We start from the raw sequence: 13,977 nt of genomic DNA, 5'->3' as shown, positions 1-13,977 counted from the left end.
AAACATTCTGGTATAGGATTTTACACTATAAATTAAATGGCATTTATATAATTTTCTATTTATATAACTTTCTGTGGCACTATATTAAGTAGTTAGTTTAAAGTGGTATTTAACTAGTTACAGATAACAGGCCATAAAAGTCAATAAAATAAAATCACTAGAAAAGTCAATTCATCCACAAAAAAGACTGAATAAAAAGGAAAGCAGAAACTAGAAGAAAGCAGAAACGAGAGGTAAGACAAATAAAAATTAAATAGCATGAGGACAGCTTTCAAAACAACCTTGTAGGTATGTGCATTAAATATCAATGGTCTAAATACCCAAATTAAAAGTTAGAAATTGTCAGATTAGATAAAAATTTCAGTATCCAACTATATGTTGCCTAAAACATATCTACTTTCAGTATAAAGGTATAAATAAGTTAAAGATAAAAGGATAGAAAAAGACATACTATATTAAACTAGTAAGAAAGCTGAAGTCATATTAATATTGGATAGGTTTTATTTTAGAACAAAGAATATTATCAGGAGTAAACGATGTTATTTCATAATGACAGAGGTAAATTTATCAGTAGGAAATAACAACTAAACATTCTATATCTACTAGCAGAACTTAAAAGTACATAAAGCAAATACTAATAGAGCTGCAAGGAAAAAATAAATCATTATAGTCAGCACTTTTTTACAAATAATTGATAGAAAAAGCAAAAGAAAATCAATAAGCATACAAAAAAAGACCTCCATAATACTATCCACCATCTTCAACTAATTGACATTTATATAACTCCACCTAAGAGCAGCAGAATACAAGCTCTTCACATGTATATAGAACTTTAGCAAAATAAATCATGTTCTAAGACATAAGTCTCAACACATTTAAAAGGACTCAAATTATGACGTATATTCTCTAACTACAATGGAATTAAATTAGAAATCTAAAGCAAAAGATATTTGAAAAATCCCAAAACATTTGAAAACTAAATATAACACTTGTAAATGAACCATGGGCGAAATAAAAAATCAAGAGAAATTAGCAAGTGATTTGAACTGAATTTAAATACACACATAGCTTCAAAATTTTGAGTTGCAGCTAAAGCAGTATTTTCAGTAAAATTAATAGTATATGCCTATATTAGAAAAAAGGATCTCAGTTTCTACCCTTAAGAAACCAAAGAAGAGTAAATAAAATCCAAAATCAGAAGAAAGTAGGTCATGAAGACCAGAACTGAAATGAAAACAGAAAAATAAAGAGAAAATTACAACAAAATACATTCTGTGAGATCAATAAAATTAATAAACCAATGACCAGAATCATCAAAAATTTATCAAGAAGTAACAGTTTTAAGACAGAAATGAGAGATGTGACATCACTACAAATTCTACAGATACTGAAAGAATAAGACAAAATTATGGACAACTCAGGGCAAGAAATTTGATACCTAAATACATTGTTCAGATTACTTGTATGAAAACCTACTACAACTCACTCAAGAAGAAACAAATGAACTTAATAGCCTTACATGTGTTAAGGAAATTGAAATTATAGTTAAAAATTATCTTAAGAGGGGAACCTGATGGCATAGTCGATTAAGCATTGTACTCTTGGTTTCAGTTCAGGTTGTGATCTCAGAATCATGAGATCAAGTCCCATGTCAGGCTCCTTTCTCTGTGCAGAGTCTGCTTAGGACTCTCCCCCTCCCTCTGCCCCCTCTCCCCCCACCTCACTCTCTTTATTTCTCTCAAATAAATGTTTTTTAAAAAATTGTCTTACAAAGAATTTATCTAACTTTGATTACTTCCATTGATAATTCTACCAAATATTTCAAGGAAGAAGTAATTCTGACTCTGCACAAATTTTTGTGGAAGAATGAAAAAGAATATTTTCCAGCTTTCTCTGACACTAGGATTACTTTGATAACAAAATCAAAGGAAGACATTCCAAGAAAACAAAACTACAGACCAATGTATAAAAACAATCAGAAATGGAAGTTTTCAGTTACCCAGCATAAGCAGTTGACACAATTTGTTGTCTGGAACCAAGTAGATGATTGAGAAGAATGTAGAGGCTATGAGGAGAAATCCAGGATACTGGAGTATTTCCTTAAGTCTCTTAAAATTCTTTTTCTCTTTTCTCTCTCTTTGTCTCTTTTACACACCCACCCACATGCACATACATACACCAATACACGCATATGCGCACATGGATTCACAGTGAGATCTCATGACACAGGAGACAGGAAGCAGAACTGAACAGTTTTTTTTTTTTTTAAAGATTTTATTTATTTATTTGACAGATAGAGATCACAAGTAGGCAGAGAGGCAGGCAGAGAGAGGAGGAAGCAGGCTCCCCGCTGAGCAGAGAGCCCAATGTGGGGCTCAATCCCAGGACCCTGGGATAATGACCTGAGTTGAAGGCAGAGGCTTTAACCCATTGGGCCACCCAGGTGCCCCGGAACTGAACAATCTTGATGAATGTCTGAAGAGCCAGAGTTTCAATGCCAGTTCTAGTTAGGTATGACCTAGGAACTAGTTTCTTGGGAAATATTTGATTATATTTAGGGAGGCTGAGTAGCTTTGGGAGCTATCATCACAATTGGAGTTCTACTTTCAATCATCTGAAAAAATATAGTGTATTGAATTAGGAAACTTATCCTGAAGTAGTCTGATTCTACTCTCTGAAATTAGAATGTAGCTCGTCCCAGTAACCAAACTAATTCCATCTTACGGAAAGGAAGGGATGACGTGGAATTGGAAATGTAAGAGCACCCGGACTTACTTGTTGCTTCTTTAAAGGGGTCTGTCTTTATCAATATCAGTTTTCTTTCCTACCTTCTACCTGGCTATCATAGACCTGGTCTAGAACTTAGTTTTTGATCATTGTCTTTCCCTGTGGGATATAAGAGTTACAAGTACAGTCCCAAACTTGGTGTTTAACAAGATAAAACTGATAGCCTTTAACTGAAAACAACAACAACAACAAAATCACTTAAAATCAGGATCCCACATATAAGTAAGGGCAAGGTGGAAACTTTCAGTGGACTTGGCAGATTGTCAGGTTCTTGTGAAATGCTCTTCACCCTACACCTTTTTTTTCTGTTGCCACACAGGTATAATAATTTGTCCTCCGAATGCCAGGGCACTGCCATTTCTGGAATTTGGAAGCGAGGTGAGAGAATATGCAAATCTCTAATTCCAGAGTCTATTGACTTTTGCCTCTGTACGGAACTAATCTTACACTTTTTGTGTCACTAAAAAACCATTATTCACAATGACTGCTAATCCCCCTTTTTTGAGTCAACCTCAACCTTTGATAATTGCTCCTCGAGTTGCTAACATGCAAGAATTGGATGCTTAAGCTGACCGTTGGCTCAAGCAGCATGACTTTCCACGTTGGTTGACATCATCAACAGGCAGGGTAGCGAGGAGCTAAGCATACCAAGAGACAGAGTTTAGGGTAATATTTTATTCCTTGTCTTTATCTTTTGGTTAAATGGCCTTTAATACAATCCAAGACTGAATATTATGGCGATTTTCCTACTTGCTGAGACTAAGATGTGAAGGTAAAGGTCAGAATAGATGTGTCTTCCTTATTTTTCTAGGATTTTAGGTAAAAACTGTAAAATTTTGTGTGTAGATATATGTAAAGCATTTGAACAGCCCTTGTAGATTATTTTAACCTTTGCTATATTCCAGGTACAGAGGGTGGGAATGGGCAGAGGGAGAGAGTGCCAAACAGACTCCTCACTAAGTGCGGAGCCCCTAGGGGCTTTGATCCTACAACCCTGAGATCATGACCTGAGCCAAAATCAGGGGTCCGGATATTTAATTGACTGAGCCACAATGGTGTCCCCACATTGAGTGCATTTATTATTACATTGAGTTTTCACAGCAACTCTGTATAGTGGTAATTGCTCCTTCCTTTCCCCAAGGCATAGAGAATTTAAATAAATTATCCAAAGTTATGAGATGGCATAAAATTGTAGCTGAGCCAAAATACAAATGTTCTGTTAGGGTCCATGATCAGAGGAGCGAGACTGATACAAAGCAAAGGTCAAGCAAAGCTTTATTTCGCGCCAGGCATGGAGAATCAAACTGACCGGTCAGGGCCGCCTCTTACAGAGAGAGCAATCACTACCAGACTCACAGACTAACTTTTGTAGAGCAAAGGCCATGTGGTTGAGCCTGGCCACACACAGGTGGCCAATGAGATTGTAACACACAGAGAAAACTGCACAGTCATGCTAGGTCACACATGGGTGGCCAATTGAGTTACAATTCACCCTATAGTAGCTATTTGAACTAGCCTATCACCTTGGTCAGAATTGGCGCCCAAAAGGTGGGCCCATGTTCTTTAGGGAGATAGTAATTGAATGTCTCCACCTGGCCTGACTCATCCTTCCACTGGGGCTGTTATCTCCACCTGACCTGACCCACCCTTGCATTCGGGCTCTGTTATCAGGGACTGGTCGACCATATTTTACTGGTTTCCTGGACTTGCTTCTAAGTAAGTTTGTGGGGGGGTGGGGGGTAGGCGGGCAGGGTCAGTTTAAATTTTACTACATAAACAACAAAATCACTGTTTAACTGAGGTGGAATTGCTCTGGCTAAATAGGCCCTTACATTTCTAACTCAAAAACTCAGGATCTTTCCACTAAGCCAGTTGCTTTACTTGTAAAGTCCAAGTTGTCTTTTGTAGTTCTGTGGTAGGAATGCACTAGTTTTAGGGACCCAGATGAACAATAGTCCTTCATACGCTCATGCAAACAAACTTTCTTCTTCACGGCCATGGTCTTGGAGCAATTGGGATTAATCCAAAGGAAATCAGATAGTGAAACATTTATTTGTCCTGATTAGTCTTCTGCCTGTTTCCAGAAGTACTTGAAGAACTCTAACAAATTCCGGAAATTCCCTAGTGAACATGATTGCCCCCTCTGTCGTATGAGTGTTACTAGATCTTCTGCTTGTATTTCTCTGGTAGAGCTTGTCAAGTTGTATCTTGTGTTACTGTTTCTAGTATTTGTCTGATTCTGTCCTGGTATTCTTGAATAGATAGACTGTCTGGATTAGGGTTCTCCAGAGAAACAGACCAGTAGGTTCTCTCTCTCATTATCATTTGGCATCTTTCGAGAGATTTACTAAAAGGAATTTAATTAATTTAATATTTTATTTTACATAGTTTCCTATTATTTTAAGAAGTGTTTTCTGATTTATTATGAGAACTTATCATAACATATCCATATAATATATATTATAATGATTAAGCTGCATTTAGGTTATAAATTAACACATATTTCACATTCTTTGTGAACTGTTTTGATAACATTAAAAGGCACATACAGATTACTTACAGGTTGAGTCTTATTGAGTATCATAAATTGAGTCTGTAGGGGAAAAGATCACAGTGGGTAGATGGGTGGTCACAATTCTCACAAACTCATGAGAACACCTGCACCTAGAATTCAGAATTCCTTAACTGATGATGATGTTAATTAATATCCCTCGTTGCATAGCAAATCCTATAAAATACGATTTTTCCAGAACGGCTGAAGAGCAGGAAAAAAGAACGATTCATTCTAGTTAATGACTTGCTTTCTGTTTTATTTCTTTCTTAATTTTCCTTAGAAACAAGAATAAACGAAATCATTTCATCCTTGGCATTTTTACGATTTTGTCAGGAAGACAGTACTTCCAAATTTTAGGAAACCACCAGTGCCTTCCTAAGCCAGTCTCATTTTCTTTTTCTCTGCCTCTGCCTTCCCTTGAAGTCCTTGACTTACAACTCAGCCATCATCCTGCCTCTATGCTGCCCCACACTGCCTTTGTTCTTTAGGAGACACTCATTAACATTTGCTAATGTATGCTAATGAGAAGTAATTAGCATCTTCTCTGCGGTGCTGGGAAGGAAGGATGCAGACCGCACTGAGTTCAGCGAGCCTTGCTTCGCTTCCTGCTTTATACTCCGGAACGATCCTCTTCTTTCAGTTGTTGCACATTTCTTTAGTGCCTTTTTGTTTATTTGATGTTGTTTGTTTATCCATGAATCTTGACAAGCATTCTTCTTCCTGACTTGGAATATTGCAGAAATGCTTGGAGGGGAGGGATAAGATTCCTTTCTGTTCTAAGCAATCCGTGGATATAAGCGTAGCTGCCAAGGGCTTACAACACATTATTTTCATCTGGTTGTTATTTTGGTATCCTATTACTATAAAAGATTTTAGCCACAAAAACTCACACAAGAGAACGTATTTTCATTTTAGCACACTTATTTACAGTGGTTGCTCTTTATGGTGGTAATCGAAATGTCAGAACACCCACTCTGAATGTATATGTTATGACAGCATGGTTAAATAAGAAATGTCCCCTCCCCCAGAATATACTAAATACAAAGAAAAGGCAAGACTCACCATTTAATTTTTCTGCAACCACAGAGAGCTCTAAAGGCATTTGTAAACAGCTATTTATTGAATATGAATAGTTAAAAAAAATAAACCAGCCCCCTAAACCAGATAGAATAAGAGCTGTTTTTGTTTTTCTGTAGACCAGTGATATAATAAAATATCTAATTACAGTTTCTCACAAATACTCCAGTATATAATTCACTATTTGAAGAACTATGCTTTGGCATTTCATATTTCCTTTTCCAGCTCAAGGATGGTAGAATTTGGAAACCTACCAGCTACCCACTCAGCCTGTATTTAATTTTAATTTCATGTACAATAAAAACAGAAGGAAAAAAGTGCAAAAAAAAATTCGGTGTGCGTCCCCTTCCCCCCTTCTTCTTGTGTATATAAAAAGATTATTATCACTGTAAATGGATAGGAGGGGGATTTTTATTTTGAGTGAATCTCCTTTTTTTTTCCTCTCTCTGTTCTCAGGGTTGGCCATTCTCTCTCCAGGACCTCATAGTAAAATGTGTTTCTTCACAGAATTCATCCTGTTCTGTTTGGCAACTACAATATTTTATATTGCGTTTTTTAATAAAGCAGACATCAGCAGCTATTTATTCTCTACTTCTTAAGGGCTTCGCAGCCTCAGAAAATAAATATAATCTAGAAGGAAAAATATTGGAGAACAACAGCTACTGTAGCAGTTGAATATCTGGCCCACTCCTTTCTTTGTGTGGCTGAGTCTCACCAAAGGTCAAAATTATTATTATTTTTGTAATTTTATATCCACTGCAATTTTAAAGAACTATTTTGTGTCTCCAAGAGACTACAATGATTGAAAGTATGACCAGCCTTTTGGCACTTAGTTTAGAAGTTTTCATTAGCGTGGTTTTGGATATGTGTGTTCAGTGGTCCATTTTCTCAATGGTCTTAAGATAAGAAAGATGCTGACACCTGCAGAAAAAATATCCGCCCCAACCTGTCAAGTTAAACCTTTCCCCCAGAATCCTTGATGATATTCAAATGTAATGATCTCATTTTGGTTTTTTCCCCCCTATTCCAAGGATTTTGTAAATGTCTTAGAGTTTATAGGTTTTTATGGTATTTGAATGATATAGGAATTAAATAAGTCTTCTCTACTCAATGGCTTCCAATCATTATGCTTAATTCCATCATTTGAAGGAGTTAGGATTGTTATATACAAATGTTACAAGCATCTTCTTGTCCTTCCCTAAAAGTAATAAAAATAAAGGGAGCTACTGATTTAAAATGAACAGATTTCAGGTCTTGAGTAGGTCCTATTCTTGAGGAAGAAGGATCTCATCCCATCATTTTTTTTTTTAAGATTTTATTTATTTATTTGGCAGAGATCACAAGTAGGCAGAGAGGCAGACAGAGAGGAAGAGAGAGAGGAGCAAGCAGGTTCCCCGCTGAGCATAGAGCCTGATATGGAACTCCATCCCAAGACCCTGGAATCATGACTGGAGCCAAAGTCAGAGGCTTTAACCCACTGAGCCACCCAGGCGCCCCCATCCCATCATTTTTATTCAGTTTTGCAGGCAGTGCCTTCTGCCCTATTTTGCACCCATCAGTAACTGAATGGAAGCAGGATGTTGGGGCATATTCTCTGCAGGGGGAAGGGTACCTCAGTGTGGTTTGGTGACTTGATCTAGCATTGAAGTGACTCACTGGTGGGAAGTTCTTTATGGCTAACTTCACTCATTACCTTCTGAAATTTGGGTTGCTTTACCTTCTGTTTGGTTTTTAGAAAAGCAAAATATCTAAATGTTGTTCTTGGCTAAAACTTAAACACAACTTATAAATACATACCTACATAGATACGTATAATTTTCTTTGTATCATAATTGCATCACCATTATCATTGTCCTTACTATAATCAACTTGGGCAGCTACTGGATGGCATCAGACCTAGAAATTTTAGAGCATAAAATTTACAGAGTCTATTCCTAAGGAATCTGCATTTAAAAGAGATTTCTATAAATCACAGTTCACTGTTCATAGTCTCACTGGTCAGTTTTCTCTCTTTTTTTTCCCCTTGAAAAAAGAGATTTCCTGCTTTTGGTAAGGGGATCATAAGTCTTCTTCCTTACAGAACAAGGCAAACTTTACTTTGGAATATACTCTTAAGAAAAAACGTACTTTTATGTTGTTCACATTTTCTAGTTCTTTGACCTTCACATTCTTATTTTAAAAAGTATTGATGGAAGAAATAGTTGAGGACAGTCTAGATTTTGTTAACTTGAAGTGTCTCTAAAATATGAAATATTGGGTCACCTAGGTGGCTCAGTGGGTTAAAGTCTCTGCCTTTGGCTCAGGTCATGATCCCAGGGTCCTGGAATTGAGCCCCACATAGGGTTCTCTGCTCAGCAGGGAGCCTGCTTCCCTTCCTCTCTGTCTGCCTGCCTCTCTGCCTACTTGTGATCTCTGTCAAATAAATAATAAATAAAATCTTTAAAAAAATATGAAATACTGAGTACATGAATTTAGAATTTATAACATTTTATATTTATAATTATTCACATTAAGTATAAGAATGCACATATGTTTATAGCCTAGAGCAAAGACAAAGTGTAGTGTTTTGCTTTATATTTGTACTTTTCCCCCTCTTATTTACTGTGATCTCACCTCATTTTTGCCCTTTTACCTCCCTTTATTTGCTATATTCCTCCCTTCTTCTCCTAACTCTTCCCCATTTTTCTTTTTCTCTCCCTTTACCGTCCTTTAGTCCCACACTTTTGAACTGCTATACAGTTTACACTATATGTAAGCAAGGGGTATAGTAGTAAGTTGTCCCTTCTCTTAAAAAAGTCTCGGTCAGAGACGCACAGCCCAGTAACAAAACCAAATGCTTCACCAGTGAAATAAAAGAATTCAGAATCTAATATGAGTAGAGTATATTGTCTTTTCATAACCTATATCAATTTCTCATTCTTACTGAATCTCTGCCATAAGCATGTAAGTACATTCTGGCTAGCATAACTAGCTGGCTCTATTCCTCACTGCCCATTCTCTTGTAAAGCCATTGAAATTCACGCTTTTCCTTACACCACTTCACTAAATCTCTGCTTGCCAGAATCGACATTGACCTCCACACTGCAAAACCCAGTGGTCAATTTTTAGTCCTCATTATACTTGAGTTCTAAGCCTACGACACATTTCTTACTTTGCTCCTGCTCCACTGATGGTTCATTTTCAGTGTCTTTGGTTGGTTTTCTTCTCCCTATCCTCTCAATTTTGGAGTCTCCTTTTTCTGTTTGATTTATTATTCATTTACGTGGTGATCTCACTTGGTCCTATAGCTTTAACTAACATCAATGTGCTCATAATTCCCAAATGTGTATTTCCAGGCCAGACTTCACTTCTGAACTCCACACTCATATACCCAATTGCCTACTCAACTCAAGCATGAATGTCTAATAGGCAACCCAACCCCAACATGTCATATGAAACTCCTGATCTTAACTCCTCCCACCAAAACTATTTTTCCTATAGTCTTTTCATTTTTTTTTTTTTCTTCTGACTCTATCTTTCCAGGTGCCAAGGATGAAAACCTTCTGCTTGTCATTGGTTCTTCTCTTCCTGTCACATTCCACATCACACCCCATGCTGATGGCATGGGTTCTTCCGCTAAGATTCAGAAATGTTCTTGTTACAGCATAGAAGCATATCCCTTCCAACACAGTTTGGTCTGAGGTGGCATGCATCGCATTTATAAGGGAAGGACCAATGTTGACATTTCCTCACACATTAAAAAAAAAAAAAGAACCCTGAAAAGAAACACAGAAAAAATGCCCAATAAATATAGCTAATACATTGCTGCTATCTAACCCAGTGAAGCTAGGTAAGATACTCATACGAATCTTGGATCTCATTTATAAAGTCATTGTTTGGCATAAAGTAGCAAGATTCCTTAAAGACTCCTTGTGTTTTCTTTTATAATCTACAAACTCCCTCCCCAGAGCATTTTGCTCTGTACTCCCTTGCGAGTGTACAATATATGCCAATTGGATAAACAGGCTCTGTTTCCAGAGTGATCACCTAATGCTCCAAACATCTCTTCAAGAGCTCAGCATGGGTTAGAGGAACGGACAACACCACCTAACTTTTCTGGCCACTTGGCTACCTTGAACCTGAAGAACCATAAGCTACTTTTAGTGCAATGGATTCAAAAAGAAAGCCTAGAACAACAACATCCACTTCTTCAAATGATTCTGATGCCTCTAAATTGTGACATTTTGCTGTTGTTTCCTTTTACTGTTTTTAATTACTGTGTCTATTTGCATGAAACGAGGATCTGGGTTGCCTAGGCATTCATCTGCTCTGACTGCATATTCCTCTCTTAAATAGCATTCTTCAGTGCAGCTTTGCTCGCTGCCTCCAACATTTTGACAGGACCTCCCCCTCCTCTCCTTTCACCATCCTCCCATTGCTCCCCAGGAGAGAGGTTATTTTTAAAGGACATAATCAATAGACTTTGGGAAGCAGCCGAAGCATGAGGGGGTCATATGATCGAGAATAAACTACTAGGGATTGCTGAGAGAAGGGATGGCAGCAGGCCATGCCAAAAATCATCAGAGGAGGGAAAGACTGTCTGTAACTCCCATTTAAATATTCTGAGGTATTCTTTTGCATGGGGTTTTGTCTTGGAGGGGTTTCTTAGCTCCATTCCTTAGCCTTGCTTTGAGTTGCAGGGAATATGGACCCCCAAGAACAGTTGCTTTTCAGGTCAAATGACGTTCCTTTAAAATCAAGGTTGGTCTGAGGCACTTGAAGGAGTCTTAAATTTGGCCACAGTGCTGTTGTTTAGTTCTTGATGCTGATGATGGCTTTGCTGAGGGTTGAGTCAAGAATAATGCACTTATCACAATAACTATGAAGACAACTGTTTCATCGCCCCTGACTCACCTGCCAAGGGGCTGCCGTTGAGTAGAGAAAACACGAGTGAGAATGTGCGGGTGATCACGCCCAGATGAATTCACGGTCAGAGGGTCACCTCAAGAGGAGGGAAGGGGGCTATTTCTGCCACACTCTCCATTACATCACTTAGAAACCATAGCTCTTTTTTAGTTCTTTACGTGCAACCACAAGGATGTCTCCTTTCATGGATTTTTAGGTTTTATTTAATAGCCCGTTATTACTGTCCTTCCTTTACTTGAGAAGACGATCCAGCCTTGCCTTGCCTTCCTCCTCCCCTGGCTATCAGAAGAAATGGATTTGTTGCTCATCTTCTTGGCTTGGAACATTTCATTCTGCTGTTCTTATTTAACAGATGATCGTTCCTAAAGATTTGCTTGTATTTTGTTCCTTTAATATTTTTCTGTTTCATTTTGTCATACCTAGTGAGTTTTTTTGATTATTGTAAATGGATGTAATACTTTGTGTGGATTTCACTTTGGCTCTGGTGTTACAGAGGAGTCTGTGGGTCAGTCCTTGCTGTTTGTCCTTAGCTGTTCTTACATTATACACACAGGTCGGACTCTGTTCCAGGGCGAATCTTCTGTGATTCAAATGCCTTCCTAGGGAGAAACAGCTTCCTGGACTGAAGAAGCTTGGTGGTGACATTAATTACAAATAAAAGACCAAGACCGATTGTTAAATGCAAAACATCTTCTTAGACGTGTCTGCCTTTACTCTTGCAGACTCTCAGTAGTGTCCTAAAGATCTTTGTCCTGTGCAGATCCAGTTGTAGCCAGAAACAGAAGCACATGTCCCACTTGGAACAAAAGAACACTTATTTTCACATTGCGTGGCTTGACATTGAGTGATAACATTTTTGCATATCCTAAAAATTTTTATGCAGATGCTGTTTAAAAGCAAAATGTGCTTTTACAATAATCTTCTTTGTGAAAAGAATTTAAACTCCTGGCATGCGTTCCATTTTCAATGTGCCTGTCAAGTTCTGAAAAATAACCTTTGACGGTCCGGGAGCAGAAACAAAACGGAGGTTGTTGCCTCTGTTCGCAGTGACGTTGTGTTGTCATCTTTACTTTCTCAGACTCAGGCTTCATCTGGCTTAAATAAAAAATATGATACTATTTCATAAACAAGTGACGAGCCTATGGTTTTATTTATTTTTTATTTTTTAATTTTTCAAAGATTTTATTTATTTATTTGACAGAGATCACAGGTAAGCAGAGAGGCAGGCAGAGAGAGAGAGAGGAAGGGAAGCAGGCTCTCTGCTCAGCAGAGACCTGGATGCGGGGCTCAATCCCAGGACCCTGGAATCAGGACCCTGGGATCATGATCTGAGCTGAAGGCAGAAGCTTTAACCCACTGAACCACCCTGGTGCCCCGAGACTATGGTTTTAAAGAAATAGGCGACTCTCACTTTTACCTGGGCAAGTTGCAGAGCTTTGTCTCTGGCTGAGACCTATGATGAACAGACAGTAGATGACAAGTGGAAAAATCTGCCAGTTAATACATTTCCACATATTATTGGACAATTACAATTTTTTTTAAAACCCTTTGATGCCTTTGCAAAAATAGAGGAAAACTAAAAAGAAGACACTATCTTGAATATGGAATGAGGAATATGCAGAATGTTCTTTGTATTGGGAAAAACTGCAAAATACCCCTCTTTCCACATCATCAAGGTAAATCATATATTGGGAAATTTAGGCTGTCTCCATATGCAATCTACAGAAATCATTAGGAAATACCAGCCTTGCAACATTTTCTGAAAGGCTCTTTGACACTGGTAACTGGTTAGAATGAAATGTTCTCTATTTTAATAAATTAATTTGGTTCTAATAACAACATTGTGCATGTGGATATAGCTTTACTAACAATGCAGTTTATCATGGAATGCAATGACCCAGCAAACCCCAAGTCTACTCACTGCAACACGGAATTTATTTTGGTAGCAGTTATATTCAATGGAGCTGACAGGCTCATAATTGATATGTTTTCCAAGTCTTTGAAGGCAGTGGAGCAGAGACGTCTTTGCACAACAGTGTCTAGGATGCTGTGGCCATATATCTTTAATAAACAATGCTGTTTTTGACAAGCTTGTTGAAAAATGTTTGCATTAACAGCACAGAAAACTTTATGATGAAAATAATAACAGTAAAAACCCATTACTGATCATTGTACTGTCATTTAAAGAATTGCCATATTTTTCCTTTCTTCAACAGTGCAAATTCAAGTGGAGGAAAAAGAAGATGACACAGACGAAAGTTCAAGTAAGTGGGGCAGGACCCACGTGGAATGTGTTTCCTGTGGAATTGCAGTGAATTCGGGGGACTCTGATCTTGTGGGATTATGCTGCCGCATGTAAGCCCACACTACCACGTGTGTGGGAAACTTTTGATGTTCTCAGAAAAGAGGTCAAGTCCAGCAAATGGAATCTCTCCATTCTAGATTCCATTCAGTAGGCACACACACATTCTACCCAATGTCTAAGTGACTCATGATCAGGTGGATGGTAGTCCACAAAAACTGGCTTTTTATTATTTCTCTAATAGTTTCCCTGTTAGGGTCTTTGTCCTAAAAGCTCTTCTCTAGGGCTCAATCTATTGTAATAGAACAGATTGGCCATTTTGACTGAATTGATCAGGTGGTTCAGTTAAAAT

At 37.8% G+C, this 13,977-nt stretch overlaps 1 protein-coding gene across 1 annotated transcript in view; it reads left to right on the top strand.

The window, feature by feature from the left end:
- The first annotated feature begins 2,199 nt into the window (after window positions 1-2,199).
- The window catches only part of TMC1 (transmembrane channel like 1), a 115,737-nt gene continuing 103,959 nt past the window's right edge, over window positions 2,200-13,977 (top strand). Inside the window, exons 1-3 of the mRNA XM_046021865.1 lie at window positions 2,200-2,210; window positions 3,107-3,165; window positions 13,540-13,587. Coding sequence (XP_045877821.1) covers window positions 2,200-2,210; window positions 3,107-3,165; window positions 13,540-13,587 — 118 coding nt within the window. The remainder of the gene's footprint in view (window positions 2,211-3,106; window positions 3,166-13,539; window positions 13,588-13,977) is intronic.

Source organism: Meles meles, chromosome 11, assembly GCF_922984935.1.
Source record: "Meles meles chromosome 11, mMelMel3.1 paternal haplotype, whole genome shotgun sequence".
NCBI lineage: Eukaryota > Metazoa > Chordata > Mammalia > Carnivora > Mustelidae > Meles > Meles meles.
This window is presented reverse-complemented; position numbering and strand designations above follow the sequence as displayed.